The following is a 25423-nucleotide window of genomic DNA, read 5'->3' on the forward strand; positions in this document are numbered from 1 at the left end:
GGTCAGAGTCGCTGAGGCTCAGCCTTATGACGCCACACGAGGCGACGACGCAACGGCCCCCCCCACCATACCATCGGTATCCGGCAGTAAAATTTCCCCGAACCCCAAGTGGAAAGTGCTGCCCTCACCTGATGTATATACAACCTCCATCACCAAACAACCACAGCCAACAATGTCGCAGCAAATAGTGCTTACCCGGCTCGTCCGGCGTAGGCTCGTCGCGGCCCTCGAGGCTAGGCCGTCGGCTTTGAGGCCTGCGCAGAGGAGGTGGATGACGAGGGCGCCCAAGCCTGGTGATGGGCCGTTGATGTCAAGACGGGCGGATCGAGAGCTCCCAGGTACGACGACGACTCTTCCTGCACTCGGACAAAGCCAATGCGGTCAAGGCGACATCTAGCTGACATGTACACTCTGCAGACATCACCGAAGTGAGCTTCCGCTGGCGCCGCACGCTCCCCATCTTCATCGCCATCGTGGCCACCTGCTCCGTCGCCATCTTCAACTACCAAAAGATGTCGTCGCCCGTGGTGTCTTCGACGCTGTACGCCCTGCGCACGTCGCCCGAGGCCCGCGCCCTGCTGGGCGACGAGGTCTACTTCAAGCACCAGATCCCCTGGATCCACGGCGAGATGAACCAGCTGCACGGCCGCATCGACATTTGGTTCTCGGTCCGCGGCACAAAGGGCGTCGGTGTCATGCGCTTCGCGAGCAACAGGCCTACCAGCAAGGGCTTCTTCAATACCACCGAGTGGAGCCTTACCATGGAGGATGGCACGAGGCTTGATCTGCTGGATAACGGTGATCCTTTCAAGGGGTTGTTGGGTGGTGCTGCGGAAGAATTGCCGGCGTTGGAGGAGGATGCTCCCACGAGAGGCTTCCGCAAGCAGGTCGAGTACAAGTGAGGAACGACAGGAGGAGAAGACGACATGGATGTGAAAAAAAAAAAAAACATGATAACCCTCGGACTCCGGTTGTAGTTGAATCTGTACAGTAGTGGTAGATGGTGTGTGTGTATAATACAAAAAGCCCGCTATGATCTCCTCCTTTTTGCCCTCATAAGGTCCCCCTTCATACGAATCCCATCATCATACATGACATTAGGCCTCGAGCTGCGCCGCCTCTCTCTGCTCCTTGAGCACCAGGTGCTTCTCCCTCGCGGCCTGGAGCTTCTCGGCGTGATCCGGGTTCCTTTCTAGCAGAGTCGCGAGAGCGGCCTCACGATGCGGCTGCGGGGGCGCCTTGCGCTTCTTGGAGTCCTGGAGCCGGACGACGCGGCCCTTGGGACCGGCGATGGGCCCGCTGACCAGCACGACGCCCAGCTCGTTGTCCACCATCATGACCTTGAGGTTTTGCACCGTGACGAACTCGTTGCCCATGCGGCCGGGCATCTTCTTTCCGGGAAGGACTCTGCTACCGCTGCCCTGCGAGGGACCCGTGGTACCGATGGTGCGGTGGTTCTTGGAGTTTCCGTGCGACGCCTCTTGACCCGAGAAGCCGTGGCGCTTCATACCACCGGCGAAGCCCATGCCCCTCGAGCGGGACTTGACATCGACGTATTGGCCCTTCTTGAACCAGTCGGGGAGGATCTGGACGCCGACGGGCAACAGGCCGGACTGGTCGCGGACCATGAACTCTGCGAGGTCGGCCTTGGGGGCGATGCCCTTGGCCTCGTAGTATCCCAGCATGGGGCTGGTGACGTTGCGGCCGTCTCGAGACCCAGAGCCAATCTGCACAGCCCAGTAACCATTCTTCTCGCGAGTCTTATTGGCGATGACCTGCACCTGATCGAGCTGCAGAACAGTGCACGGCACGCGGACCTTTCCAACAAAGACGCTCGTCATGCCCTTCTTGATAGCCAGCACACCCGTGCGGAGAGGCGTCGTGTTCTCTCGGCGCTTGAGGGCAGCAGCAGGACCGGTGGTGAGAGCGGGGAGACCGGACGAGGGCTGGTTGAATCGCTTGTGCTTGTTGCGAGGGGGAGCCGTCGACCAGCCGTTCTTGACGCCGCGGGTGGCCGTGAGGGGGAGGAGGAGAGGGCGGGTTGCCGCCGCGGCGCAGGGCCGGGGGAGGGCGAGTCGGATCGGTAGACGGGGAGGCATGACTGGGAGATCAATTGAGCCGTCCAGAGGTGGAATTGGGCGGTGGTGTTCTGGACGTTGGACGTTGGTGGTGAAAGTTTTTGGGAGGTTGAGATGGAGCTTTCGCAAAAGCCGGAGAATTCCCGGCTAGAGGGGACTGAGATCAACCACCACGAGACGAGTGAGAATAGACGATAGGGCAAGATGAAATGGTATCTTTTTATGAAATATTTATTTTCTCTTTAGTTTGATTGATTCTTCTGTTGAGATAGTCTTGATCTACTTGATCCCATTGACTCTGCTTCATCTACGCTCCAGGTCCCCTCCCCCCAATCCCACTCCCCATCTGATTCACACTCGTCCCCTTGATCTTGTGATCCCCAGGCTGCGCCGCAGCCTCATAAATAATATTAGCCGGCGCCCTTCCAAGCTGCGTCCACTCGCCCTTGAACCCAATGTACGAGACCCTCGTGACGTCCTCGTCGCCGTCGCCAAAGTTGTCGGGGAAGAAGAGCACCAGACGCTGGACCTTGCCGAACAGCGCCCGGCGAACGGGGACTTCCTGGAGTTCGCCCGTCTGGGAGAGCTCGAGGGTCTGCACGGGGTCGAGCTCTTCGGCGGCGGCAAAGTCGATGTCGTCGCGGTTGATGAAGAGGTGCAGGGTCTTGGGGGCTGAGGCGGAGGGGGAAGTGCGGATGAGGATGGAGTGAAGCTTGATCTGAGAAGTGAATCTGACATGTATTAGCACATACATGAATGTCCTAGTAAATGAGGGAAACTCACGGCACCGTCATAAGGAGCTGCTCATCCACGTCGCTCGCCAGCTCAGGCTCCACGCTGAGCCTCTCCTGCCACGTCTTCTTGACGACAGCCTGCCCGACGTCCCGCTGCGCTTCGTTGAGCGTCACAATGTGGTCAAAGTTGATCTGGCTGTACAGAGAGTGCTGCACTGCGGGAGTGATGTCGTCCGAGTGGTCGTGCTCATGGTCATGGTCGTGACCGCCGTGGCCGACGTGCTCGTCGTGGCAGTGAGACATTTTTATGAGGCTGCTGCTGTTGATAGTGAAAAGTGACTCTGAACAGGTCCTTTTTATGTGCTTTTCGGGAATAAAGTGATGGATGGGTTGAGTCGAGCTGTTGATGTTGGTTGTAAGTCAGGTACTGTACATATGGAGCCGGAATCCTCAAATGACGTTTTAGCAGGCTGCCGTATGTAAGCGCCTTACGTTCATCATGAACAAAGACACTGCAAACTTGGCATCAACAACACTAATGTGGCAAATTTCTGACATTCCAGATACAAGCAATATATTCATCTTCACATCAAGCATCTTATATGGCCATATCCTATCAGACCCTTTCCTGGGTATAAATCCAATATCGCTTCATCTAAATCCACTTTTCCTCTTGCCCTTCTTCACCTTCTTCCTATCTCCAAACACACCCGATACAGGCTGGCTCATGGTAAACGCAGGTCCCAGGAGCCCCTGGCTCTGTGAAGATTCAGGCACACGCTGCTGGCTCGACATGATCTGTACTGGCTGTGCTGGTAGAGCTGGGAGAGATGTACCCTCATCTGCTGGCGGGCGAGCCTGCGATGAGCCCTGTGTTGCCCTTTGGGAACTTCCGCCCTGTCTCATAAATGCTGGTAGTTTATACTTTTCAGCATGGGCCTTGCGTTTGGTCTCTATCCTCTGCAATCGCTGTCTCGCATCGTCAAACTTCTTGTCGCTTGCAACAGCAACGCTGGAAACATAGTCTTCTGTACCAACACCACGCTCGGTGGGCCAGTAAGACAGAACGCTCGATTGCTTGGCAGACGCCATCTTGTCCAGCCGCAATGATGGCGCAAGTAGCTGTAGTCGTCGGATCGTTGCGTCGTTGGTCTCGTTTGGCGTCGTGCTGATGGGCGATGAAGGAATTCCGGCATCCGACGACTGCGATGCCTTGATAGGTATCGAGCTTGACCGTATCTGTGTATAATGAACCCCCCCCTCGTCAATCTCACGACTTCCGGAGCCCAGGAGGGGAGTATCCTGGACCATGACACCGGCCGTAGCTAGGAACATGTCCTTGGCCAGGTCTGCGATCCAACCTCGCCTGGTCTCCTCATCCTCATTTGGCAACCTGCCCTCCAGCTGATCAAGCCAGAGGCCCACGTAGGTCTGATTGAGATGTGACAGGCTGATTAATTCCCTGACCCATTCTTTCGAGGTCTGTCTTCCGAGTTGAGTAACGACAGCCTGACCATCATCTTCTAGGAACAAGTCCAACATGTTGATCTGTGTCGTACCGTCGTCGGTTTCCAACTGCAGCTGGTCAAGATCCTGGCCGATTTCTTTCCTACAAGGGAGTTAGTTGCGTCTTTTTGGACCTAAAAAGAGAACTTACCAAGTCCTGAGCGAAAGTCTCCCTTCAGCTGTACCCTCTGCGATGTGTTCCTGAATAGCTGAGAGCAAGGCAGGAGGTATATCATGAGAACTCGTGGAAACAGCCATCAGGTTATCCAGGAGGGCTCGGCAGAGAAAGTCAAGCTTCAGATGAACTGGTCCAAAAACCGAAGATTCCCTCATGTTTATGGAATCAAGTTCGCTTCTGTGGGAATGAGGTTGCACGAGCTGCGCCAGCTCAGTGTCAGCGAGGCTGTCAGGAAGCACAAACACCTCACCCATGTGTCGAAGGAATCGATTTCGCTTCTTCCTCCATCGTTTCGCTTGAGCCGTCTTGGACCGTTTTATCCGACCGGTTGGTAGTACGATCTGCATATCACGGTCCTTGGCTGAAGCACAAATGCAATATCGCACTCCGAGATCCTTGTTAAGAATGGTTCCCTGGTAAAACTGAACACCAGCATTGAGATACTCGAATCCAGTTCCAGTTGCAGATGCTCCGTTTCGCGTGAGCTTGGCGGGGCGGATCTCGAGCGACTGGATATCGCTCGGCGCAGCCGTGTTCTCATGAGGCAGAGTCAAGACCTGGCGATGCCATTGTGGAAGGTTTTTGTCCTTTGAATGCCCAAACCAGTAGGTGTGGAGCTGTCTATGGGTAGGAGAAAAGGTAAACACCATAGTGGAATCTTGATTCTCCTCCGAGGCTCGGCACGCGGTTATCCTAAGTCCTTCTCCGTCGAGCAGATGGGGAGAAGTAGCTAGGATAGTGGGCTTTGACGGCTCGTCCTCTTCTCTGTTAGGTGCGAACAAGTCGATCCAAAACAAATTTTGCATCGTCAATATGAAAATGTGGTTCTGGTTGACTGGGCTGATGCGAACATCAAGAATTGAATCAGGCTTTCCTTTCAAAGGAGTCAAGATTGGTAGCTGAGGGAGAGCCATGTTTGACGCCATGTCAATCACTTCATATTTCTCTCGGTTCCAGAGCAGCAGATGACTTGACCGGCTGGCAAATCCGTTGGCATCGTCATCATCGCCTTGTGTTGCATCCTCCCAAAAGCTGTCTACCTTGGCGGTACCAACAAACAAGATGCCATGCTTCTCAGCCGAGGACTCTGTCGTGGAGGGTAACTCATTTAGTAGACCTTCTGAAATGTGACCGCATTTCTGCAGTGCAAGTCGCGTATTCTTGTTTCCGATAACGTCCCACACACTCCAGTATCCGCACTCATCAATGATGGCCATCTGTGGATGCTGGCCTTTCGAATTGGGGTTGAAAGCGACATCAACCTGTGCATTGCTGCCCGTCTTCTTATGAGACAGCGTCACGATAGGATTTGGGTCGATCCGCGATAGTCGTTGTTGCTGGGCATCGAGGTCTGCGGTGGGCGGCTGGGCGACCGGGACTTTGTGATACTCTGGCTGAAGGATTGTGGTGGATGTCTGCTTTTGCACAATGACCCAGCGTACAGCGTCGTATCTGGTGAGGCTGGTTGCAAACTTGACTTGTGAGATTGGCAGACCATCACTGGCCCAGATTGCCTCTTCATCCGGGTCCTCAGGATCGATAACGGACAAGTGCAGGACCGTGTCCTTATTATGGTCCCATTGCCATTTCGACTCGTCAACACGTGCTAGCCTGAGAAGTTCGCCAGACTCGCCGGTGACCGCAGCTAGCATCAGGGCTCCCTTGACTCTTGAACTGTCGGCAACATTTGTCATCTGGCCGATGGAAAGCAAAGGGCGGTCGACTGCTTCGCCTTCGACTTTAGAATAGCGATTCATATTCTCTTCCAAGAGCTCCTGCAGGGCTGAGTTTCCCACGAAGGCCTCAGGATGCGACTGGAGAAGCCATCGTCTCTGGGTCCGGCGTTCCTGCCAGAGATTTGACGAGACTTCGGGAGCTGATGACTTTGACGGCGGATATAGCTCCGCTGAAGACCCAATGACTCTGAAGTGCGGCGCTGAAGGTATGTGGTCAGCATGGCATGAGGCGCAAAACAGGGTAAAAACTCACCTTCAGAAGTTACGCGGCTGGTGTGAAGAGAACCGAGTTGAGAGGTCGCATTCTCAGGAGAAATATAAGTCAGACGTCCTACGTGACCGTGGATTAGGTCCGTGAGTCGCCTGGCCTCAGCCATTTGGCCCTAGTATCGATGTCCAATGTAATAAGAGTTTGGCCGATATTCCTTTCTTCATCGCGAGATGAGCTAGCGCAGGTGCAAGAGAGTCTCGAGCGAGAGCATGAGCAGAAAATAGTGAGAGACTTAGGCTGGCATTCTAAGCGAGCTGGATGAATGCGGTGACGGTGTAAAGGCGGTAACTATGCAGGCTACGGTGAATGAGCGTTATCCAAGAGTTGGACAAGGAGAGTTGCTTTACTCTGCGCGTTGCGACGTGAATTGAAGCTTTCAGGCCCCACGTGGCGGTGCGAACTGCATGCGCCACACCCATCTTGGGTCGGCCGAGCAACGCCCTCATCCAAGTGTAAATATACTCCGAGGGGTCCTTGTCGCATCCACCACAATCACCAGCACCCACCACGAAACAGGATCGTGAAGCGAGACTACAGCTTGACCACATTGTTTAACTGCGCCGCGCATATACCGAATCGCAATGGCTACCGATTTCCAGTCATCACTTTCCGCAAGCCTCAGCCGCCAGAGCATGGCGCCTGTTGGCCCCTCGGTCGCAGACACCCTGCCAAACATCAACTTTGGCTTCGACGACCTGCGCGACCGCATGGCCAAGTTCACTGCCAGGTTCGACGCATTTATCGAGCAGGGCCGCAAGCGAGTCTTGGAGGAGCGCAACCAGTTTCGCATGAATGTCGCTGAACTTCAGGGTACGAGAACTCAATCTCGAAGTTTCTTTCACGTGCTAACTCCAGCCTTCTAGAGGACCAACGCATGAAGAAGCGAGATATCGAAATTATTCAGGTCAAGACATCCACACACCAGCAAACCATCGAGAAGGAGGAAGCCGAGACCCGCGAGATGGAGGCCGCCATCAACTCCCTCGCCGCCCAGCGTGACAACCACCTCGCGACCCGCGACAGCCTCAAGGCCGAGATCGCGCAGACCCAGGCAGAGATCGACGCCCGCCTCGCAGCGCAGCGGGCCCACGCGCAGCAGCAGCAGGCGCAGTCCCGCTTCAACGTGCCCGAGCTCGACTTTTGGATCACCAACCTGTGCCTCAAGATCGAGGGCGCGGGGCACGACGACCGGCTCAAGTTTGTGTACACGCACATTGACGAGAAGGATTGGGAGAGGGAGGCTTGGTTTGAACTGGTGACTAGTTCGCGGGACTATGATGTCAAGCACTGCCGGCCAAAGGTCGAGAGGGAGAAGGTGGAGAAGGTGCTCGACAGGGTGAATGAGTCGAGGGAGTTGGTGACTCTGCTTAAGGGGATGAGAGAGTTGTTTGCGGAAGCGATGAAGTCCTAGATATTGATGTGATGATGTGTTATGTGCTATGGATCTAATGTTGCGTATACCAAGTTATTTATTCTTTGATTGAAGAGATTTCGCGTATGTGTTATAATCCAACCAAGTACGGAGTTGTTCAGGGCCAGTAAAACATGACTGGTTCTTTGAAGTATGAACCCTCTTCTGTGGGTGTCAAGAGATTCACCAGGCCCTATTTTAAGACAGGATATCCAATACTGCCACTTTTTGTACGCAAACAGTATAACGACACATGGTTAACATACTGAGTTAGTGTGAAAGAAAAGCTTCTTCGTAGCTCTGGCATAATTCTCGCCTGCTGTTCTGAGAGAGAGCTGATCTTGATGCATTACAGAATCACCAAATCGCGTCGCGTCTCCCCCACATCGGCCATCACACCTCCACTTCCCATCCATCTCCCAACTCTCCATCTAAAACCACATCAAACCACCCAACATGCCTGAGCCAGACAAGCACGCTGCTGCGCAGCAAGCCGTTGATATTCTTCACGAGATCTCCACCATTCTCGTACGTCTATTGTTCAGCCTGGACGCGCTGATGAGGCCTGACCATGCTGACCTATGCCCAACCCTAGAACTGCCATCTTGATCGCCGCACCTTGTCCATTTGCATCTCGATGATTGAGCGCGGTGTGAATCCGGAGGCTCTCGCGGTATGCTACGCCCTCTTGTACTTTCATTCTTGTAGTAGTCGACGAGTGTGCTAACAAACGTTGCAGCAAGTCATCAAGGAGCTCCGGCAGGAAGCCCAACAGGTTGAACAGCCCTTGTCAGCGTCAACCCGAAGGCGCTAAGACTAGAGCAATGCATTTGCGATGATTGGATTTGGAAACTGGGCCATGGGATTGTTTAGTATTCGGACTGGGCGTTTGGCGGAGTAACCGCGTCTCACTTGATACACATGAATCAACAGGATGGACGAGTATGACCTCTTGTATCCAAAACAACCATGCCATTTGGGCCTGCTGCGTCCCATTGACTACACCGTAGAACTACTGACGACTATCAAACGCCTGTCGAGATGCAGTGTACCGTAATAACACAAAGTTGAGCAACCGTAGGCTGGTATCCCCTTGAAGCCAATGCGACCCATCCAAACGCCTTGCAAAAAGAGTCCAATCCCAACCTCGTTTCAGTTTCGAACATGAGCTCAGAGACATGTTATCAAATATTCGTCCCTCATCTGTGCCCAATTAGAACAATTTCGTTAGCATCATCATCGTCGTCATCGTCCTCCTCGTCTTCTGCCTCGGACAACGCATCATCACTGAGATCATCTAGCTCAGAGTCGTCGTCGCTCGATTCATCGTTGCGGTTTCGGCTCCTCCACAGACCGAGGATATCATCTTCGGATTCTTCGTCAGGAGGTAGATGAGCCCCAATGGAATCGAATCCCATGTTGACAGGCGATACAGATCGTGCAACCCTGTCTGGGACACGAAACTGCGCCTCGACACCATGAGATGAGTGCCTACGCCTGTTTGATACCGCAATAGCACCTCGACTTCCACTAATAGAAGTCGAGGCATCTCGACCGCTTTCTCTCGGCTCTGTCGAAGCCTCCCCTTCTTCATTCATCGAGGGCTGTGCTGGCAAGCGCTCGCCTCCTACAATATTCAACTCCACCGTGTTGTATGATCGACAGATGGAGCATTTTAATCCCAGCCAGTGATATCGAACTGTGCTCTTGCCTGAGCAATCGTTGCATAGAATGACTGCGGTGGTGTCGCGGAACTCGGGGGGCATAGGCTGGCTCTGAATTGCCACATCCAGATTCCGGAACTGGCTCTCCATATTCGTGAGACTCTTGTTGCAGATTGGACACTTGTAAGACACTTTCATGTGTTGTTCGTAACATTTCTTGTGGATGCTGTGGCCGCAGTGCATAAACACAACGGGCCGGGGAGAGGTGAAGAGATACTCGCCACAGATGGGACAGTCACAGTCTGTCGACCTCTCGATACACTTGTGCGAGCTCTCGATCGATGTAGAGATGCATGCACGGCAGGTCTATGCCGTTAGCGGGTGACCGTCTCATGAGACACATTCGCCTTACCTTGCAGTGAAAAAAGTCCTTGCCCAGACCCATGCCGCGTCGACAGATGCCACAGTCGCTGCAATGGTAGATGGGCTTGCTTTGGCGGTTCTCCCATAGCTTGCAGATATTGCAGTAATAGTGAGCGGATATCTCGCCGCAGTTGATGCACATGTCGGAAGCCTTCTGAGGGGTTGTGCAGATCATGCAGAGCATATTCCTGGTCTCAGAACGGATGAGGTTGTGGTCCTCATTCGCATCATGGCAGAAGCGACAGGTGTACCACTTCTTGCATGTGAAGCACTGCATCTTGACGTTCCGCTCATAGTGCTGACATCCAAGGGGCTGTTCCGTCTCCGTTACCACCTCGAGTGGTTCCACAGGTGTTTCACTGCCGTGACGCTTTGGAGGCTTCACAGGCACAAATGATGGTTTCTTGTCCTCCTCAGTCAAGACGAAAGACTCTTCCTCAGCCTGGTGCTGCCAAAACTTTAATGGTCGAGATGCCGGCGACGAGGGAGACTGTGCGAGAGCATGTTCCAGACCGTCGCCACTCTCCAAGGGCTTCTTCGCATGCAAGACGTGTCTGGAGGCATTGTATCCTTCTAGCAGAGCATCGTGGATCTGCCGCGCCTTTTCAGGCGGGGAGATATCCTTGGCGTTGATCGCATGTATCCGGGACCGCAGCTCGCGCATGCCATCGTCTTCTGGAATCCGGCGAGAGCTGAGCGGACTCAGCGCAATGCCAATGTGATCGCGAGGGGGAGATCCTTCAGCCATGATCGGAACGGGTTCGATCTCTTCGACTCTGGTCTCTAGGGTCGAGACGCTGAGGGGTCGTGTGAGGGGAGACTCTGGGGCGGGCCTGGACTCCGGTTCAGGAGCAGCAGATGTCGGATTATCCGTAGGAACAGGGCTATCGACGTGGCCAGAGTCGCTCACTGCGTCGGTGTGATCTGCCGAATCGCCTCCATCTCCAGCAAAGGTAGACCGCGAGATTTCAGAGAATCGACGTGCCTGGCGCAGGACGGGGTTAATGAGGAACTCGGAGACGAGGGAGGACATCTGGGCCTAGTCGGAGGCGGGCGACTTAAACAGCGGGCGATCCAAGGAAAGGGTATGGCGCGAGGTCGGGATGTCGAATAAGCGTGCGCCGCGGCCTTGGAAAGGAGGGGGGAGAGGAGGGAATGACGAAGGAGAAGATGGATCTAACGAGGTCAAAGAAGGGTAATAACAGAGTCACAGGCGAGTAAAAAACACTTGAGATGGACGCCTCAAAACAGCGGAATGACGAGAGACCAGGGAGCCCGGCGAGGTATAGTACAGGACAGGACTACGGCCTCCAAGCCGGGAGGCGGATGCAGCAAGTGAGTGGATGACATAAGGCAATGGAAGCGGCTGCTCACGAGTGACATGCACCCTGTATGGACCATGCAGACGGCGGTGGAGGTTTCCGGCGGCGGAGCTGCCCCGTTTCCAGCATGTGACTGCAGTTCAGTTCCATTCAACAAACCGCTTTTGCCAGAGATTGCTCCGTCCGAGAGTTGACCGAGAGGATCCCGTTCCCCACAGGCGAACCATTGTCAGCCCTCAGCTGGCCACTTTTCGACTAGCCGTGCTGCCGCCTGCTGCTTACGGCCGCCGTTCAACCCGGCATTGGGGTTGCTGCTGCTTGTTTGTTGACTCCGATAGCGGGTACTGGACGGGTTGAACCGTGTCTTGGATCAGACGAGGACCCGGATATACAGCTCAACAGCGCAGGAATAGTCACTGACAAGGTGGATTATAGAGGTGTGACTAATAACGCGTAAACGTGTTCGGATATTCAATCTACAAATAAGGTTGTCGGACTAGGATTCACTGATCCACGGTCACACCCTTGGTCATGGGTTTCTTCCTCAATGGAACCGGATATACATGTACATCTGGTCTTGCACCGGCAGAACAAACACTTGTCTTGCTCACAATGATCTGTCTGGGCTCAAAACTTGCCGTGTACAGCTTAGTTATGTTAACAAAGGCCCCGACCTGGGGTGTCTCAGCCAAGGTCAAGCTGGGCATTTGAGGTCATGACCAAGGCCAGTCGAGGATGACGGGTGCAGCCGACGATGAAGGCAAGCCACGCAAAGGCTTTGGATCGCTTTCATATAGTCTGCATATGAATAAAAAGACGTCATTGTGCCTAATGTCTCAGAACATTGCATCCAAAGTTGGCGTTTTGATTCTGGGGAAGGAAAGCGTATTTCGGCCGAGTCGGAGCTAGACAATAGCAGTTAAATAAGCTCTTGCTGAGCAGAAGAGGAAACTAGTTTAGAGTCTAGTACAGCTGAACCATCTTGCAAAGTGAAATTACTTCTAGGGCAGATCCTATCAGTTCGCCCTGCTGATGGAGATGAAGACTTCGAAATAGTGAGTGTCTGCGGAAGTATTCTTCGAATGAGAATGAGGAGAGCACAGGCCTCCGATCTAACCGGTCGATCAGGCACAGAACCCTGAATCCAGCATGAAAACAGCACGCCATAGAGACTGTGAATCTTAGGAGGAACGAACGAGCGCCAGCTGCAAGCAAAAAGCAATCATCAACTGACACAGTGTCGAAGAAGCCAAAAAGAATGATCACGCTGGGGATCGAACCCAGAATCTTCTGATTCGTAGTCAGACGCCTTGCCATTGGGCCACGCGACCTTGGTGATTGGATGCTAATTCTGTCGTCGCGACGCGTACTTCTTCCCTCGACGAGTCCATTCCAGCCAACCGTCCACCCACACCACCCACAGACGATCCCTGCCGCCGATTTTCCCCTAAAACATCTCCACTGCGACGCCGCTATCGACAGGAACCTGGAGGGCTGAGGCGGCTGAAGTGGGGTGCTCGACTGTTCCGGAGCTGGCGCCACGGGGGAAGTGCTCTGTTAGCGTGACAGGCCTGGTAGAGCATAGGTGGCATTTCAGGGGACATCGCATATTCTTAGAACGGGCACTTGAATTCTTTCTCGACTTTCGACCTTGCTCGGTCTTGGGACTTGACTTTCTTCTTCAACCCTTTCTTCTCTTCTTTAGCCTGTTCATTTTTAACAGGCCTTTGCCATTCAGGTCCCTCGGTTGTGGATTCTTGCATTGACGACGACCCGTTGTTTCGTCGTTGAAGCTGGTGTCCTCCCTTTGAGTCTTGACAGCTCGTCCGGTCTTTTTCTCTCTCCCCCAGAGCTCGGCTGCTTCGTATTTTCAGCCCAGCCAGCTTACCCCCTTTCGCTTCGCCCATCCGCTCTTCCTCGTCAGAAACCATCGAGACCTTGACTACGAACCGGTACTCGCACGATTGAATAAATCATGGCTGCCGATAAGGCTGCCGTCGCCTCGGGTGCTGACCTGGGCGATGGTCTGAGGCAGCGTAACGTCGCCGCGTCGCAACCTGGCCTCAAGCCCCCGACTCCTCAGCCCGAGGATAACAAGAAGCTTGCCAAGAAGGTCAGTCATCGAGCACGAGATGCCTCCAGCTTGACCTGTACTGACTGCTTCTGTAGGAGCCATCTTTCCTCCAGATTCTCGACGAGTGGGAGTTCATCATTGCCCCGCTGATCTTCACGGCCGTTGCTATCTTTACTCGACTATACAAGATTGGTATCAGCAACATTGTCACCTGGGATGAGGCTCAGTATGTTCTTGGTCTTTGAACATTGAGATGACCTTTGCTAATCGTAGCCTTGCAGCTTTGGCAAGTTCGGAAGCTACTATATCAAGCATGAGTACTACTTCGATGTCCACCCTCCTCTGGGCAAGATGCTCGTTGGTCTCTCCGGAGTTCTTGCTGGATACAACGGTTCTTTCGAGTTCAAGTCTGGCGAGAAATACCCCGAGGAAGTCAACTACACCGTCATGCGTATCTTCAATGCCGCCTTTGGTATTGTCTGCATCCCCCTGGCCTACTTCACCGCGCGAGAGCTCCACCTTCGCAGACCTGCCGTCTGGCTTGTGACTCTCATGGTCCTATGCGAGAACTCGTACACCACCATCAGCCGCTTCATCCTCCTCGACTCCATGCTGCTCTGCGGCACTGTGGCCACCGTCTTCTGCTGGGCCAAGTTCCACAACCAGCGCCACAACAGCTTCGAGCCTGAGTGGTTCTTCTGGCTGTTTGCAACTGGTATCAGCATTGGCTGCGTGTGCAGTGTCAAGCTTGTTGGTCTCTTCGTCACTGCTCTCGTTGGTCTTTACACCATTGAGGATCTCTGGCGCAAGTTTGGTGACACCAAGATGCCTGTGGTAGGTACAATTTCATCGTGTGGAATACCCTAGTAGCTAACATGACCTAGACTGTCCTCGGTGCTCACGTCCTTACCCGTGTCGTTGGTCTCATCGTCATCCCCTTCCTGATCTACCTCATCTCCTTCGCTCTCCACTTCGCCATCCTCGACCGCAGCGGCCCTGGTGATGCCCAGATGAGCTCCCTCTTCCAGGCCAACCTCAAGGGTACCCAGGTCGGCAAGGACAGCCCTCTCGAGATTGCGATTGGTTCCCGCGCGACTATCAAGAACATGGGATACGGTGGTGGTCTTCTTCACTCTCACGTCCAGACCTACCCCGAGGGTTCCAAGCAGCAGCAGGTTACTTGCTACCACCACAAGGACACCAACAACGACTGGTTCTTCTACCCCAACCGTCGAGATGATGACTACAACCCCGAGGCTGATCTCCGTTTCATCGGTGACGGCTCCGTCATCCGCCTCATCCACGCCCAGACTGGCCGCAACCTGCACTCTCACGACATTGCTGCCCCCATCACTCGAGGCCACAAGGAGGTTTCTTCTTACGGTAACCTGACTGTTGGTGACGACAAGGATCACTGGAAGGTTGAGGTTGTCCGCGATGCTGCTTCTCGCGACCGCAGCAAGATCAGGACTCTTACCACGGCTTTCCGTCTCAAGCATGAGGTTCTTGGCTGCTACCTTCGAGCTGGCAACGTCAACCTGCCTCAGTGGGGTTTCAAGCAGATCGAGGTTACCTGCACCAAGGAGAACAACCCCCGCGACACCTACACTCACTGGAACGTCGAGGCCCACTGGAATGACAAGCGTGAGTATATCATAGGAAGTTGATCGATCATGGCAATACTGACGTTACCTAGTTCCCCCTGCCGAGGCTGGTGTCTACAGGTCTCCCTTCTTCCACGACTTTGTCCACCTGAACGTTGCCATGATGACCTCCAACAACGCCCTTGTCCCCGACCCTGACAAGCAGGATGACCTTGCCTCCAAGTGGTGGCAGTGGCCCATCCTCCATGTCGGTCTCCGCATGTGCGGTTGGGCTGACGACATCGTCAAGTACTTCCTCCTCGGTAACCCTCTCGTCTACTGGGGTTCTACCGCCTCTCTCGGTGTTGCTGGCCTGGTCGTTGTTTGGTACATCCTTAGATGGCAGCGTGGCTTCAACGATCTCAACCAGGACGAGATCGACCACATCCACTACTCGGCTCTGTACCCCTTGGCCGGCTGGTTCCTCCACTATCTTCCCTTTGTTATTATGGCCCGTGTCACCTATGTGCACCACTACTATCCGGCTCTCTACTTTGCCATTCTCACCTTTGGCTTCCTGGTCGACTGGTTTGTGCGAAACCGCAACAACACCCTCAAGACCATCGTTTACGGCCTTCTGTACACCGTCATCATCGGCCTCTACATCTACTTCATCCCCATCTGCTGGGGTATGACCGGCAACCACCGGCAGTACAAGTACATGAAGTGGTTCGACAACTGGCGAGTTACCGACTAAGGAGGTACCCGACTCTCTACCGAGTTGAACAACCCCCTTTTTCACGATTACATGTTGTAATCTAGACGAGCCGTCCCTTGTAACACCACTTGAGGCGTGTTTGTGTGTATTATTCGACTTTCGAATACTGAGGATATAGAAGGACATGGGGATCTTTACGGAAAAGATGGTTCACATGGTTGGTTGGGAAAGCGAGTATGGGGAAAAGAACGAGGAGGAGTGATCATCAGAAACAAAACCAGACAGTCATGAGATTTGCTCTGCGTCATTAATGCAATATGAGAAACTTCAAATTTTTTTTTCCTTGGTAGAGTCTTGAGCGGCCTGTTACGGCCGACAGTGTATTATGCATTACTTGTGTGTTTGTGTGTGTACAATCCATCATGGGAGCTTCAATTCATACATTTGTTGGATGATGACAACGTTTGCTGGCTGTTTGGGTATCATGATGCTCGTGTGCCTGTAGACCTCTCCACCTCTTTTTGCCTGTTTTCCCGCTACAGTTTGATTAACAGCAACCCCCTCCGGTCGACTTGGCGGCGTCACCCGTCAGCTTCACTTGTCGATTCCCTCCGGCGGCCGGCCCCTTGACGCCAGATCTCCTGTCGTTGAGGTCGTACTTGCCAGCCTGTATGTTGTTGTATATCCTCTCGGCCACGCGCATAAAGGCCTTTTCGACGTTGGCGCCGCTCTTTGCGCTCGTCTCGACGTACTCCATGACGCCGTTCCGCTTGGCCCACTCCTCAGCCTCCTCCCGCGTCACCTCGCGGCGGTTGTCGTCCTGCTGCGTCAGGTCGGCCTTGTTGCCAACGAGTATGACCACAATGTCGGGCTCGGCGATCTGCCGGAGGTCGTTGAGCCAGTCGGTAACGTGCTGGAAGGTCTGTTTGCGGGACAGGTCGAAGACGAGCAGGGCGCCGCTCGCGCCGCGGAAGTAGGACCGCGTGACAGACTTGTACGTCTCCTGGCCGGCCGTATCCCAGAGGCTCAGCTTCATGTGCTTCTGAGGGGTGGCGGAGTCGTCCCGGGGAGGTTCAGGCAGGCCATCGGCGGACTCGGCAGGAGCGTCGGGGTCTGTGACGGCGGAGGAGGAGGGTTTCGAGTGGGGAGGGCCGACGGGGACAATGCGGGAGCCGAATTCAACGCCGATGGTGACGTCGTGATGGGGGGAGAAGCGGCCTTCGCAGAGGCGGATGGTCAGACTGGACTTGCCGCATCCTGAGTCGCCGATGCAGACGAGCTTGGCGATGTAGTCCCACGGTGTGGTCGACATGGGAAGGACGAGAGTTAGGGGGTGAGAGAAGGAGATAGAGAAAGGGGTTGGAGCAGAGGGAGAAGTTGTTCCGTCTGGGAAGCTTCGCAATGGGGCGGCGGCAAGTTAAGTAGGAGGAGAGCACGTGCGAGCTGTCCTTTTGGTGGTGAAGTAAGGTCAAGGTCCAAGTGCAAGTTCAGATACTGCAGAAGAAGACTTTATTATGACGATGACGTGCCGCGAATCTGAGCCGTGAGCGACCAAGATAAGACAGTTTTAGGTGGCAGAAGTTTGGAATCGGGGGGAGGCTTGAGGCGTGTACGGCGCAACGATGGTTCAAGATAGCGTCTCGGCAGAGTATAAATCCCCAACACGTAGCGGCCAGACAAAGAAGGAAGTGAATCTAAATGGTTAAAAATAACACAAAAAAGGGTAAATGGTTAAACAACTGAGAATGTTAGAATTGGGGGCAAAGATGGTAATGTCAGATGCAGATGCAGAGACGGTAGGTATACAGGAGCGAGCGGTTGTGGTGAGGTCAGGTGTTGGGGGGAATGGAACGACTCGGTGTGGTCTTTTGAGTGTCTCGGTGTTTGGTGGGAGGGAGCTGTCACGAGCCACTGAGACCGGGGCGATGACCAGTACAAGCTTCTTTCTCCTCTCCTGCGTACAACAGCGGCCAGGAGAAGCCTCCGTTCAACAAGTCCTAACTAAAAGAACTCCACTGCGGGATGGATTCCTTCCCTTACCCCTTGGACGTGATTCAGGTGGCGGCATCAGCGGGAAAGCACATACAGAAACCCCGTGCCTGGAGGAGCCTCTCCGAATGGGGCCTAGGGGGTCCCTCCGAGGCGGTTTTACTGGTGACGCAACTCGCACGGGGGTCGATGTGCAGCGATAACGGATCGACGGGTTGCAGTGGGGGATTGGAAGTCAGTTGATGTCGTCTTGTTTGAGATGTTTGAGAGGTCGTTTGATCCGGAGTCTTTGATATAAAAGTCATCCGTTGTGGTTGTTTGATATCTGGATCAAGATGGGAGTCTCAAAGAAAGTCCATGTTTGAGGGACACGAGACTTGATCTATCAACTCTCAGGTGCCGAGATAGTAGTATCGAAGAGTGAGCAAAAGATGGATTGGAAATGATACAATAGCCAGTGGAAGACTGTTTCCCAGCCAGTCAACCTGCAAGCCACCCTCGCAGAAAAACAACAAGCTCTTCGCTTGCCAGAATCAGAATAACATCAGATCCATGCATCGCAGACCCCGAGCGGATTTTGTCTGCTGGTCACGACGGATTGCGTGCATCTGCGTCAGGATTAGTACCTCACGTGCAAGTATCCTCGGCCATCCATTAGCGGCACTGAGAGGCAAGACACATGCCTCGCGATACATCCGTGTCGTGTGCCTTTTCCGCATTCAATGGATGGATGGATCCCAGCTGGCTGCCTGTGCCTTGTGGCGCCTGGGCCTCTGACCGCTCGCGCAGGTGCACCTACAAACCTTAGGTACCTCCAAGTACGGGGCTGTTTACAAGGGTCCTCTGCCTGGCGATAGCGGATCTGCCTGCAATCGGTCAGCGACTCACACGCTGCGGAACCAGTGATAAGCCGGGGCGCCTCATCCATCTGCCATCTGCCGCCTCGCCTCATGACCTCTCTGTACTTTGTTAACCTTTGACATCCATCCCGTCTGCAAACTTGACTCTGCATCCATTTTTAACCTTTCATAACCTCTCGTCGGGCTTCTGTTTCCCCCCCGCGGCCATTTCTTTTTTTTACACTTGTTTACCCACCGACTGCAATCACATCTTTTGCGAATAGATAACCCGGTCAAACAGACTCGACGCTTACACCATCCGCTGCCTGCTCTCCCACCTCCGCTCACGCTACGTCACGTCGGAAATCCAGCCAGAGGCAAAGCTCGTCTCCGCGTGCTCACGCGCACGTGAGGTGGAAGGTGTGGAAAGGGCGCGATGTTTTCTGAGTGTGCGTTGAATGATTCATGTCTCCCTCTCACCGCAAGCACGCTGACTTGAGCCTCCCAGATGCATCGAGGTTCCTGGCCCAGTCCCAGTCGAGGATATCCAACTTCGGACAGGCCGACAACGATACCCCTCCCAGACAGTCCGACTGGACATCGCGTCCCTCACGAAACCAGCGCGATACAGGCCGAGGGAACCCCAGCAGGTCATTCCTGGGTCGGGGCTATGGAGGGAACCCGTATCAACAGACGGGCGGCGGCTCTCGATTCAGTCAGCTAGCCTTTGGGTCACGGATCTCGGCAGCTCAAGATGCCCCTCTATTTCACAGCACTTTGGACGAATTTCGGGAAGAGGACGATGAGGAAGAGAGGGATAGAGAGGCCGCTGATATGTTTGCCCTCCAGAGGTCAAGACGGGTCGCAGCTGCGAGCAAACTGGCCGATAGCGTCGAGTCAGATGCTCACAGCCGTGCGTCACTAGAGGATAGCATGAACCACGAGGACCATCCGTATCGAGACATGGGTATGCGACGCGGCATCCGCAGCAGCTGGAACGGAACACGGAGTGCGCATCGCCCCGGCCTGGCACGGGATGCGCTGTTGGAAGAGAATGAGGATGAACCTCGTTCAAGTACCGACGCAGACAGCGACCGCGGAACCGATGCGAAGGGCAAGATGGTGGACGTCGGTCTTGAGTCGCAGGATGATCCAGATGAGGATCCCCCAGCTTCGCTCTTGGGGGCTGAGACCCCGCGAGAGAGCAGTCCCCCAGCTTTCCAACGATTTAAGGGCAGCGACACGGAGCGGACACCATTCATGGCACGCCGAGGATCGACAACCGAAACAGACATGAGCAACATGCGGCAGGATGAACCTCCAGAAGCGGAGCATGTACAGACGACGATGCAGTACTTTGAGGGCGAGATATTCCGACACGATCCCTTCTTCGCTTGGATCTTTCTTATCAGCATGGCAGCGATGTTATCGACTTTCTTTCTGGTATGGCTACACACAGCACCGCGGAAAAGTCCGGTTGGAGACACCATCTACACGACTTTGCAAAAGTCATTTCACATGCTCGCGGTGGACACTGTAGTAGCGGTCCTTATTTCGTTTGTATGGCTTGCAACCCTGCGGTCTTTTGTGAGAGCGCTTGTCAGTGCCATCTTGGTCGCGGTGCCAGCCATTCTATTTTCCTTCTCCATCTACTCGTTCGTCTCATCATTCAAGGGCCGGACGCATGGAACGAGCTTCCAGGATTCGGTCATGAGATGGGCTTCTGTCGTGCCTGCGGCCGCGTGCATCCTATGGATCTTTCTTGTGGTGCGAGGGCGACGGGCTATCCAGCAAGCGATCGAGATTCTGCAGTTCTCTAGCAGAATTCTGGCCCAGAACTCGGCGCTTCTGCTCGTTGGATTCGGATGTCTGGCGCTGATTGTCGTCTGGACGTGGGCGTGGCTCGCCATGTTCACCAGAGTCTTCATGGGCGGTTACTTCTCCAAGTCACTGGTCAAGTTCGTGATCCGCCTCTCTAGTTGGTGGCTCGGGGCCGCCTTTATCTTCTTGTACATGTGGACCGTGTCGGTCATCAACGCTGTCCACCGTGCAACCACGGCGGCGACTGTGTCTCAGTGGTACTTTCACAGGAACGCGGGGCCTCCCACGCCTTCACGAGAGATTGTCTCGGCTGCGCTCAATCATGCGCTCACGACGATATTTGGAAGCATCTGCGAGTCGACTCTACTGTCACTGCTGATCCGAGCGCCGCTGATTTTCCTCCCTAGAAGACTGGGGGCAGTGGTGGCCAACATAGCTTCGTTCTGGATCCCGACGCCTGTTGTTGCGCTCATGAACCCTCTAACTATAACTCATGCGGCCATTCACTCGCAAAACTTGGCTACTTCAGCTAGAGGACTGGACCAGATGGAGCTTGTATCTCCAGCAATTCCGACGACGACATTGACACCGCGAGTTCTGCGTCACCGGGCACAGCCTAACGGTCTCCTTCCGTATCGACTCGCCAAGCTGCTGCTGGTAGCGACACGCCTTATCATGGCGACGGGTCTTGGTTTTGCGGGATGGGTCATTACTGCCAAGCAGCTTCGAATCCAGATGCCAGACGGAGTGGGGATTCGCGGGTCCGCCTACGCCTACGTCGTGGGTCTGATGGCTAGTTTCATCGGTTACTCTGTCATGGGCGCGATGGAAGGCATCCTGAGCGGCATCGTGGACGCGGTGCTGATCTGCTACGGCAGCGAGAGGCGGATGGACAGAGGCCACGGACGATTCTGCCTCGAAGCCGCATACCTGTTTGGAGAACGCCGAGGAGGGGAAGAGCGGGAGTATGCTTAGTGGGATTATCGCTTTTGTAAGTTGTTTCCAGCTGGCGCGATTGGTTAGGTTACATGGGTTTTGGGGCGGGATAGATCCGCAACTTGGGACTGGAGATGTAGTGAGAGTGTTGAATCAGACTTATGGGGTCTCTGACTCCGGTTTCTCTAAGGATGCCCGGTTCATGCTACCATTGGTTAAGCTGAGACTTGTCTCTTCACTTTGACTATGACTTTGTCATAGAGCAGACGGGGCAAGAGTGTGATAACTTGTCCAATAACTCCAATCTCGAGGAGATAAGCTACCACCACTTCCAAACAGCCATTCGACTCCCTGACTCAACTCGGCAAAAACTTCCCAATAGCATACATCCCTATAACCTTCTCCTCACTCATGATGCTATCACATCACAGCTGATTGGCCCTTTGCTCCTCGGTTGGTCATGCTGCGTCTCATCCTCTGTAAGAATATCCATCGCGCTTCAACTTTGGAGGAAGGAGCTCCATTACGCCTCAACTTTGGAGGAAAGGCGGCAATGCAGTGACCGACTCATATTATGTTATCGGAGGCATTATAAAAGAAGGCCGAGATGTGAAAAATCTTTTAATGAATTCTCCCTTCTTGTTGTTTATTCTTTTAATCAGTTGAACCCAATGCTTTGCTGTGGATTCGGACGATTCATTCGGCGCCCTTTGACTCACGCCCTTGGACTGACAACAGCACAAGTGCCGACTTATAACAAACATTTTTGCACATCATCTTCCCAATCTTCACGATATTTTTCACTCAAGACTAGAAAAATGTCTCCTTCCACTTCAATCACAGTCATTTACTCTCCTTACCACCTCGGCGCCCGCGACGTCGCCGTCGGTGGTGGACCAACCGCTCTGCTCAAGGCCGGCTTCATCGATGCCATTCGCAAGCAGGGCGTCAAGGTCCACGAGATTGAGCTCGAACCCGTTGATGAGTACGAGGGCGAGATTGGTCGCCTATTTGAGCTTCTCCGCCGCACTTCAAAGACCGTCACGCAGGCCATCCAGGATGGCTCATTCCCCGTCATCCTCGCCGGCAACTGTTCCACCACTGTTGGCGTCCAGGCTGGTGTAAATGCCGCCCGCGGCGCTGTTCCAAGCTGCGTCTGGTTCGACGCTCACGATGACTTCAACACGCCTGACGTGCTGGCCAGCGGGTATCTCGACTCGATGCCCGTGGCCATGCTGGCTGGTCTCTGCTGGAAGACACTCCTTGCTAGCATCCCCAACTTTAAACCTCTGGACCTCAAGAAGAATTTTGTACACTGTAGCATGCGCGATGTTACAGAGCTTGAGCGTTCGCGTGTTATCGAGGCCGGTTTCCCCGTTATCTGGGGCAACGTGGACAAGCATGTCGAATTCGAAGCCGAGCTGCTCAAGACTCTTCAGGAAATGTCTCTCGGAGAGACAATGGTCCACTTGGACCTCGACAGTCTCGATACCTCTATTGGAAACGTCAACAAGTTCTCTGCACCTGGTGGTTTGTTGGAGAGTGATCTTGAGGGGTGCATGAGTATGATCCCGAGGCAGACAAAGCCGGTGTCGCTGACGGTTGCATCCTTTGACCCTTCGTTTGATGAGGATGGAAAGATTCCGCCTGTGGCTATCAAGGGAGCTGTTGCCTTTGTCAAGAGCCTGATTTCGGAGGGTGTTTTGGAGAGCTCTCAGTAGGCAACCATATTATATCCGGGCCGGTGTATATACAAGTCGACTCTCGGTTACGATAACGCTGCGGTTCTATAAACGTGCGTTTTACCGAGTAAACATTTCTGTCAAGACAAGGCCTTTCTTCATAACGTGATGAACAATTTGAAGATGACTGGCCCCTATCTCCCGCTTGTACTTTGTCGGGGCAGATCTTTAGGTTTAATATAGCTCAACAGCATCTGGACAGCAGTAGCTGAATTAAAGCTGACTTCACCAAAACACACAACCATTGATTTTACTGTTTATTCTGGACCGGTCTTATAATAGTTACACAAATTTCGCCCTCGTTCAAATATCAATCCATCGTAACAGTTATCAAGACAAACTAGGAAAGGTTGTTTTTACGGCAAAGTGAAGAGAAACCCCACCTTGTTTTCATTCAATTTGTGATTGACTCAAGCAGAAGCTGTGAGCCAAGAGACGGAAGGCGAGCGAGCCCGCCGGGGAGTCGAGGCCAGGCTGGGGATAGGGGCAGGCTCTGGGTAGGCCCAGGCGAGCATGGACATGACGACCTCGGGCGCCGCGGCCATGGTCGGGGCCGGGGCTGTTTCCGGAGCGGGAGCGGTGTATGGGGGCGGAGCGGTTGTGGGCGCGAAAGCCGGGCTTGGGGCTCGGAAGGTGGACGGGGCGGAGGTGAAGCTGGAAATGTAGGCAGTCTCAGGGGCAGAGGCGGTGCTGGGTCCGGAGGCTGTTGATGGAGCAGCTGAGACGCTGGGGGTGGGCGAGATGGAGGCGACCTTGGGAGGAGCTTGTGCTCTTGGGGTTGGCTTGGCTTGAGGGATCTTGCGAGTCGTCTCGGCGGGGACAGGGGCTGGCTTTGAGGGTGCGATCTTGGGAGCCTGCCTTGGCTGAAGGGGTTGAACTGGAGGCTGAGACTTGGGTTGAAGCTTGGTTTCGATTTTTGGTTCAGGCTTGGACTCAACCTTGGGCTCGATGATGGGTTGAGTCTTGGGAGCAGCCTTTGGCTCAATCTTGGGCTCAGCCGCGGGGACAGACTTAGGAGCAGCCTTAGGTTCGATCTTCGCCTCTACTCTGGGCTGGATCTTGGGTTCAGCTGTGACCTCGGGCTTGGGTTGAACCTTGGCTTCAATCCTGGGCTCAGGCTTGGGTTCGACCTTTGACTTGACCTTTGGTTCAGTCTTGGGGACGGTCTTGGGCTCGGCAATAGGTTGACTCTTCGGCTCAGCCTTGGGGGTGATCTTGGGTTGGGCCTTGGTTTCAGTCCTAGGTTCAACAGGCTGGGCCTTTGGTTCGATCTTTGACTCGACCTTGGGCGCAGCCTTGGGAACAATCTTGGGTTCAACCTTTGGCTCAGCCTTGGGAACGGTCTTTGGCTCGATCTTTGTTGTAACCTTTGCCTCAACCTTGGGCTTGATCTCAGTCAGAATCTTAGGTTCCTCTTTAACCTCCTTAGCCGGCAGGGTGGGAGACTCTGGTGCATCTTGGACAGTAGGAGCAGGGATCGAGGGCTTCTTTACTGGCTCTGGCTTCTTTGCTGGCGCCGGCTTTGACTCAATCTTAACTTCGGCCTCGGGCTTCTGAATAGGGAAGGTCGGACTCTCGGGTGCATCCTCGACCGTGGGAGGGGGGAGGATGGGTTTCTTTGCGAGTTCAATCTTTGGCTGAGCAGGCTTGGGCTTGGACTCGATCTTTGGTGTTGACTCTATCTTGGGTTCGACCTTTGGCTGAGTCTTGGGCTCGGTTTTTGGCTGAACCTTGGGCTCCTCTCTGACTTGTCTCGTCGGTAAGATCGGGGACTCTGGCTCATCGAGGACCTTAGGAGCAGACACCACAGGCTTCTTCTCGAGGACAGGCTCAGGCTTCTTCTCAATCTTCTTCTCAACTGGCTTGGGTAGCTCCCTTGGCGGCTGCGGCTGCTGTACCACCGGCTTGGGTGCAAAAAGAGGAAGAGGAGTCAGCGCCTCGGGCTCCTTCTCAGGCTCGGTGTTGAATCTCGGCGGAAGAGGACGAGACACCTCCTTGGGCGGGAGCTCAGGTTCCTTCTCCGGCTCAGTGTTGAACCTTGGGGGAATAGGGCGTGACTGATCCTTTGGCGGCAGAGGAGGGACGTCGGCTTCTTCACGGGTGGTGATTCGGGAGATGGTCGAGTATCGAGAAGACGTCGAGGGTCGAGATCCCTCGGATGAGTCCTTGGCGGGTTGGCCTTGATCGCTAGGTGCACCTCCTTCATTCTCCTCCATGCTCGAACGACGAAAGATGCGGCTGATGCGCTTGGCAGCCGACTTGGCCGTCGGCCGGCGCTTGATGGATCGAATCGAGCCGGGCATCTTGAAGCTATTCGAGATATACTGCTAGAGAAAAGAGCTACCTCACTCAAGAGGTCGGTCAAGGATCGGGGTGAACGAGGCTCTCCTGCACGACC

General features: G+C 54.3%; 12 protein-coding genes across 12 annotated transcripts; 6 read left to right on the top strand and 6 right to left on the bottom strand.

The window, feature by feature from the left end:
• Positions 1–172: 172 nt before the first annotated feature.
• Positions 173–902, top strand: NCS54_00029200 (Hypothetical protein; the record flags this gene model as incomplete). Its single annotated transcript, XM_053145946.1, has 2 exons — positions 173–338; positions 418–902. The coding sequence occupies 2 exons, from the start codon at positions 173–175 to the stop codon at positions 900–902; spliced, it is 651 nt and encodes a 216-aa protein (XP_053001921.1).
• Positions 903–1097: 195 nt separating this feature from the next.
• NCS54_00029300 (Hypothetical protein) lies at positions 1098–2099 on the bottom strand (the record flags this gene model as incomplete). Its single annotated transcript, XM_053145947.1, has 1 exon — positions 1098–2099. The coding sequence occupies one exon, from the start codon at positions 2097–2099 to the stop codon at positions 1098–1100; it is 1002 nt and encodes a 333-aa protein (XP_053001922.1).
• A 286-nt stretch (positions 2100–2385) lies between these two features.
• On the bottom strand, positions 2386–3115 carry NCS54_00029400 (Hypothetical protein; the record flags this gene model as incomplete). Its single annotated transcript, XM_053145948.1, has 2 exons — positions 2386–2809; positions 2862–3115. 2 exons carry the CDS (start codon positions 3113–3115, stop codon positions 2386–2388), a joined length of 678 nt encoding a protein of 225 aa, XP_053001923.1.
• Positions 3116–3463: 348 nt separating this feature from the next.
• NCS54_00029500 (Hypothetical protein) lies at positions 3464–6609 on the bottom strand (the record flags this gene model as incomplete). The annotated part of the gene is made up of 3 exons (XM_053145949.1): positions 3464–4421; positions 4470–6432; positions 6486–6609. The coding sequence occupies 3 exons, from the start codon at positions 6607–6609 to the stop codon at positions 3464–3466; spliced, it is 3045 nt and encodes a 1014-aa protein (XP_053001924.1).
• Positions 6610–7084: 475 nt separating this feature from the next.
• NCS54_00029600 (Kinetochore protein SPC25) lies at positions 7085–7914 on the top strand (the record flags this gene model as incomplete). The annotated part of the gene is made up of 2 exons (XM_053145950.1): positions 7085–7313; positions 7367–7914. 2 exons carry the CDS (start codon positions 7085–7087, stop codon positions 7912–7914), a joined length of 777 nt encoding a protein of 258 aa, XP_053001925.1.
• Positions 7915–8370: 456 nt separating this feature from the next.
• Positions 8371–8728, top strand: NCS54_00029700 (Mitotic-spindle organizing protein 1; the record flags this gene model as incomplete). The annotated part of the gene is made up of 3 exons (XM_053145951.1): positions 8371–8442; positions 8510–8587; positions 8654–8728. 3 exons carry the CDS (start codon positions 8371–8373, stop codon positions 8726–8728), a joined length of 225 nt encoding a protein of 74 aa, XP_053001926.1.
• A 385-nt stretch (positions 8729–9113) lies between these two features.
• On the bottom strand, positions 9114–11034 carry NCS54_00029800 (Hypothetical protein; the record flags this gene model as incomplete). The annotated part of the gene is made up of 2 exons (XM_053145952.1): positions 9114–9944; positions 9991–11034. 2 exons carry the CDS (start codon positions 11032–11034, stop codon positions 9114–9116), a joined length of 1875 nt encoding a protein of 624 aa, XP_053001927.1.
• A 2264-nt stretch (positions 11035–13298) lies between these two features.
• Positions 13299–15737, top strand: NCS54_00029900 (Dolichyl-phosphate-mannose--protein mannosyltransferase; the record flags this gene model as incomplete). The annotated part of the gene is made up of 5 exons (XM_053145953.1): positions 13299–13436; positions 13493–13623; positions 13679–14231; positions 14282–15041; positions 15094–15737. 5 exons carry the CDS (start codon positions 13299–13301, stop codon positions 15735–15737), a joined length of 2226 nt encoding a protein of 741 aa, XP_053001928.1.
• A 508-nt stretch (positions 15738–16245) lies between these two features.
• On the bottom strand, positions 16246–17010 carry NCS54_00030000 (Hypothetical protein; the record flags this gene model as incomplete). The annotated part of the gene is made up of 1 exon (XM_053145954.1): positions 16246–17010. One exon carries the CDS (start codon positions 17008–17010, stop codon positions 16246–16248), a length of 765 nt encoding a protein of 254 aa, XP_053001929.1.
• A 1981-nt stretch (positions 17011–18991) lies between these two features.
• On the top strand, positions 18992–21322 carry NCS54_00030100 (Protein PNS1; the record flags this gene model as incomplete). The annotated part of the gene is made up of 1 exon (XM_053145955.1): positions 18992–21322. The coding sequence occupies one exon, from the start codon at positions 18992–18994 to the stop codon at positions 21320–21322; it is 2331 nt and encodes a 776-aa protein (XP_053001930.1).
• Positions 21323–22101: 779 nt separating this feature from the next.
• On the top strand, positions 22102–23004 carry NCS54_00030200 (Hypothetical protein; the record flags this gene model as incomplete). The annotated part of the gene is made up of 1 exon (XM_053145956.1): positions 22102–23004. The coding sequence occupies one exon, from the start codon at positions 22102–22104 to the stop codon at positions 23002–23004; it is 903 nt and encodes a 300-aa protein (XP_053001931.1).
• A 431-nt stretch (positions 23005–23435) lies between these two features.
• NCS54_00030300 (Hypothetical protein) lies at positions 23436–25328 on the bottom strand (the record flags this gene model as incomplete). Its single annotated transcript, XM_053145957.1, has 1 exon — positions 23436–25328. One exon carries the CDS (start codon positions 25326–25328, stop codon positions 23436–23438), a length of 1893 nt encoding a protein of 630 aa, XP_053001932.1.
• Between the last annotated feature and the right edge of the window lie 95 nt (positions 25329–25423).

This window comes from Fusarium falciforme, chromosome 1 (genome assembly GCF_026873545.1).
Source record: "Fusarium falciforme chromosome 1, complete sequence".
Classification (NCBI taxonomy): Eukaryota; Fungi; Ascomycota; class Sordariomycetes; order Hypocreales; family Nectriaceae; genus Fusarium; species Fusarium falciforme.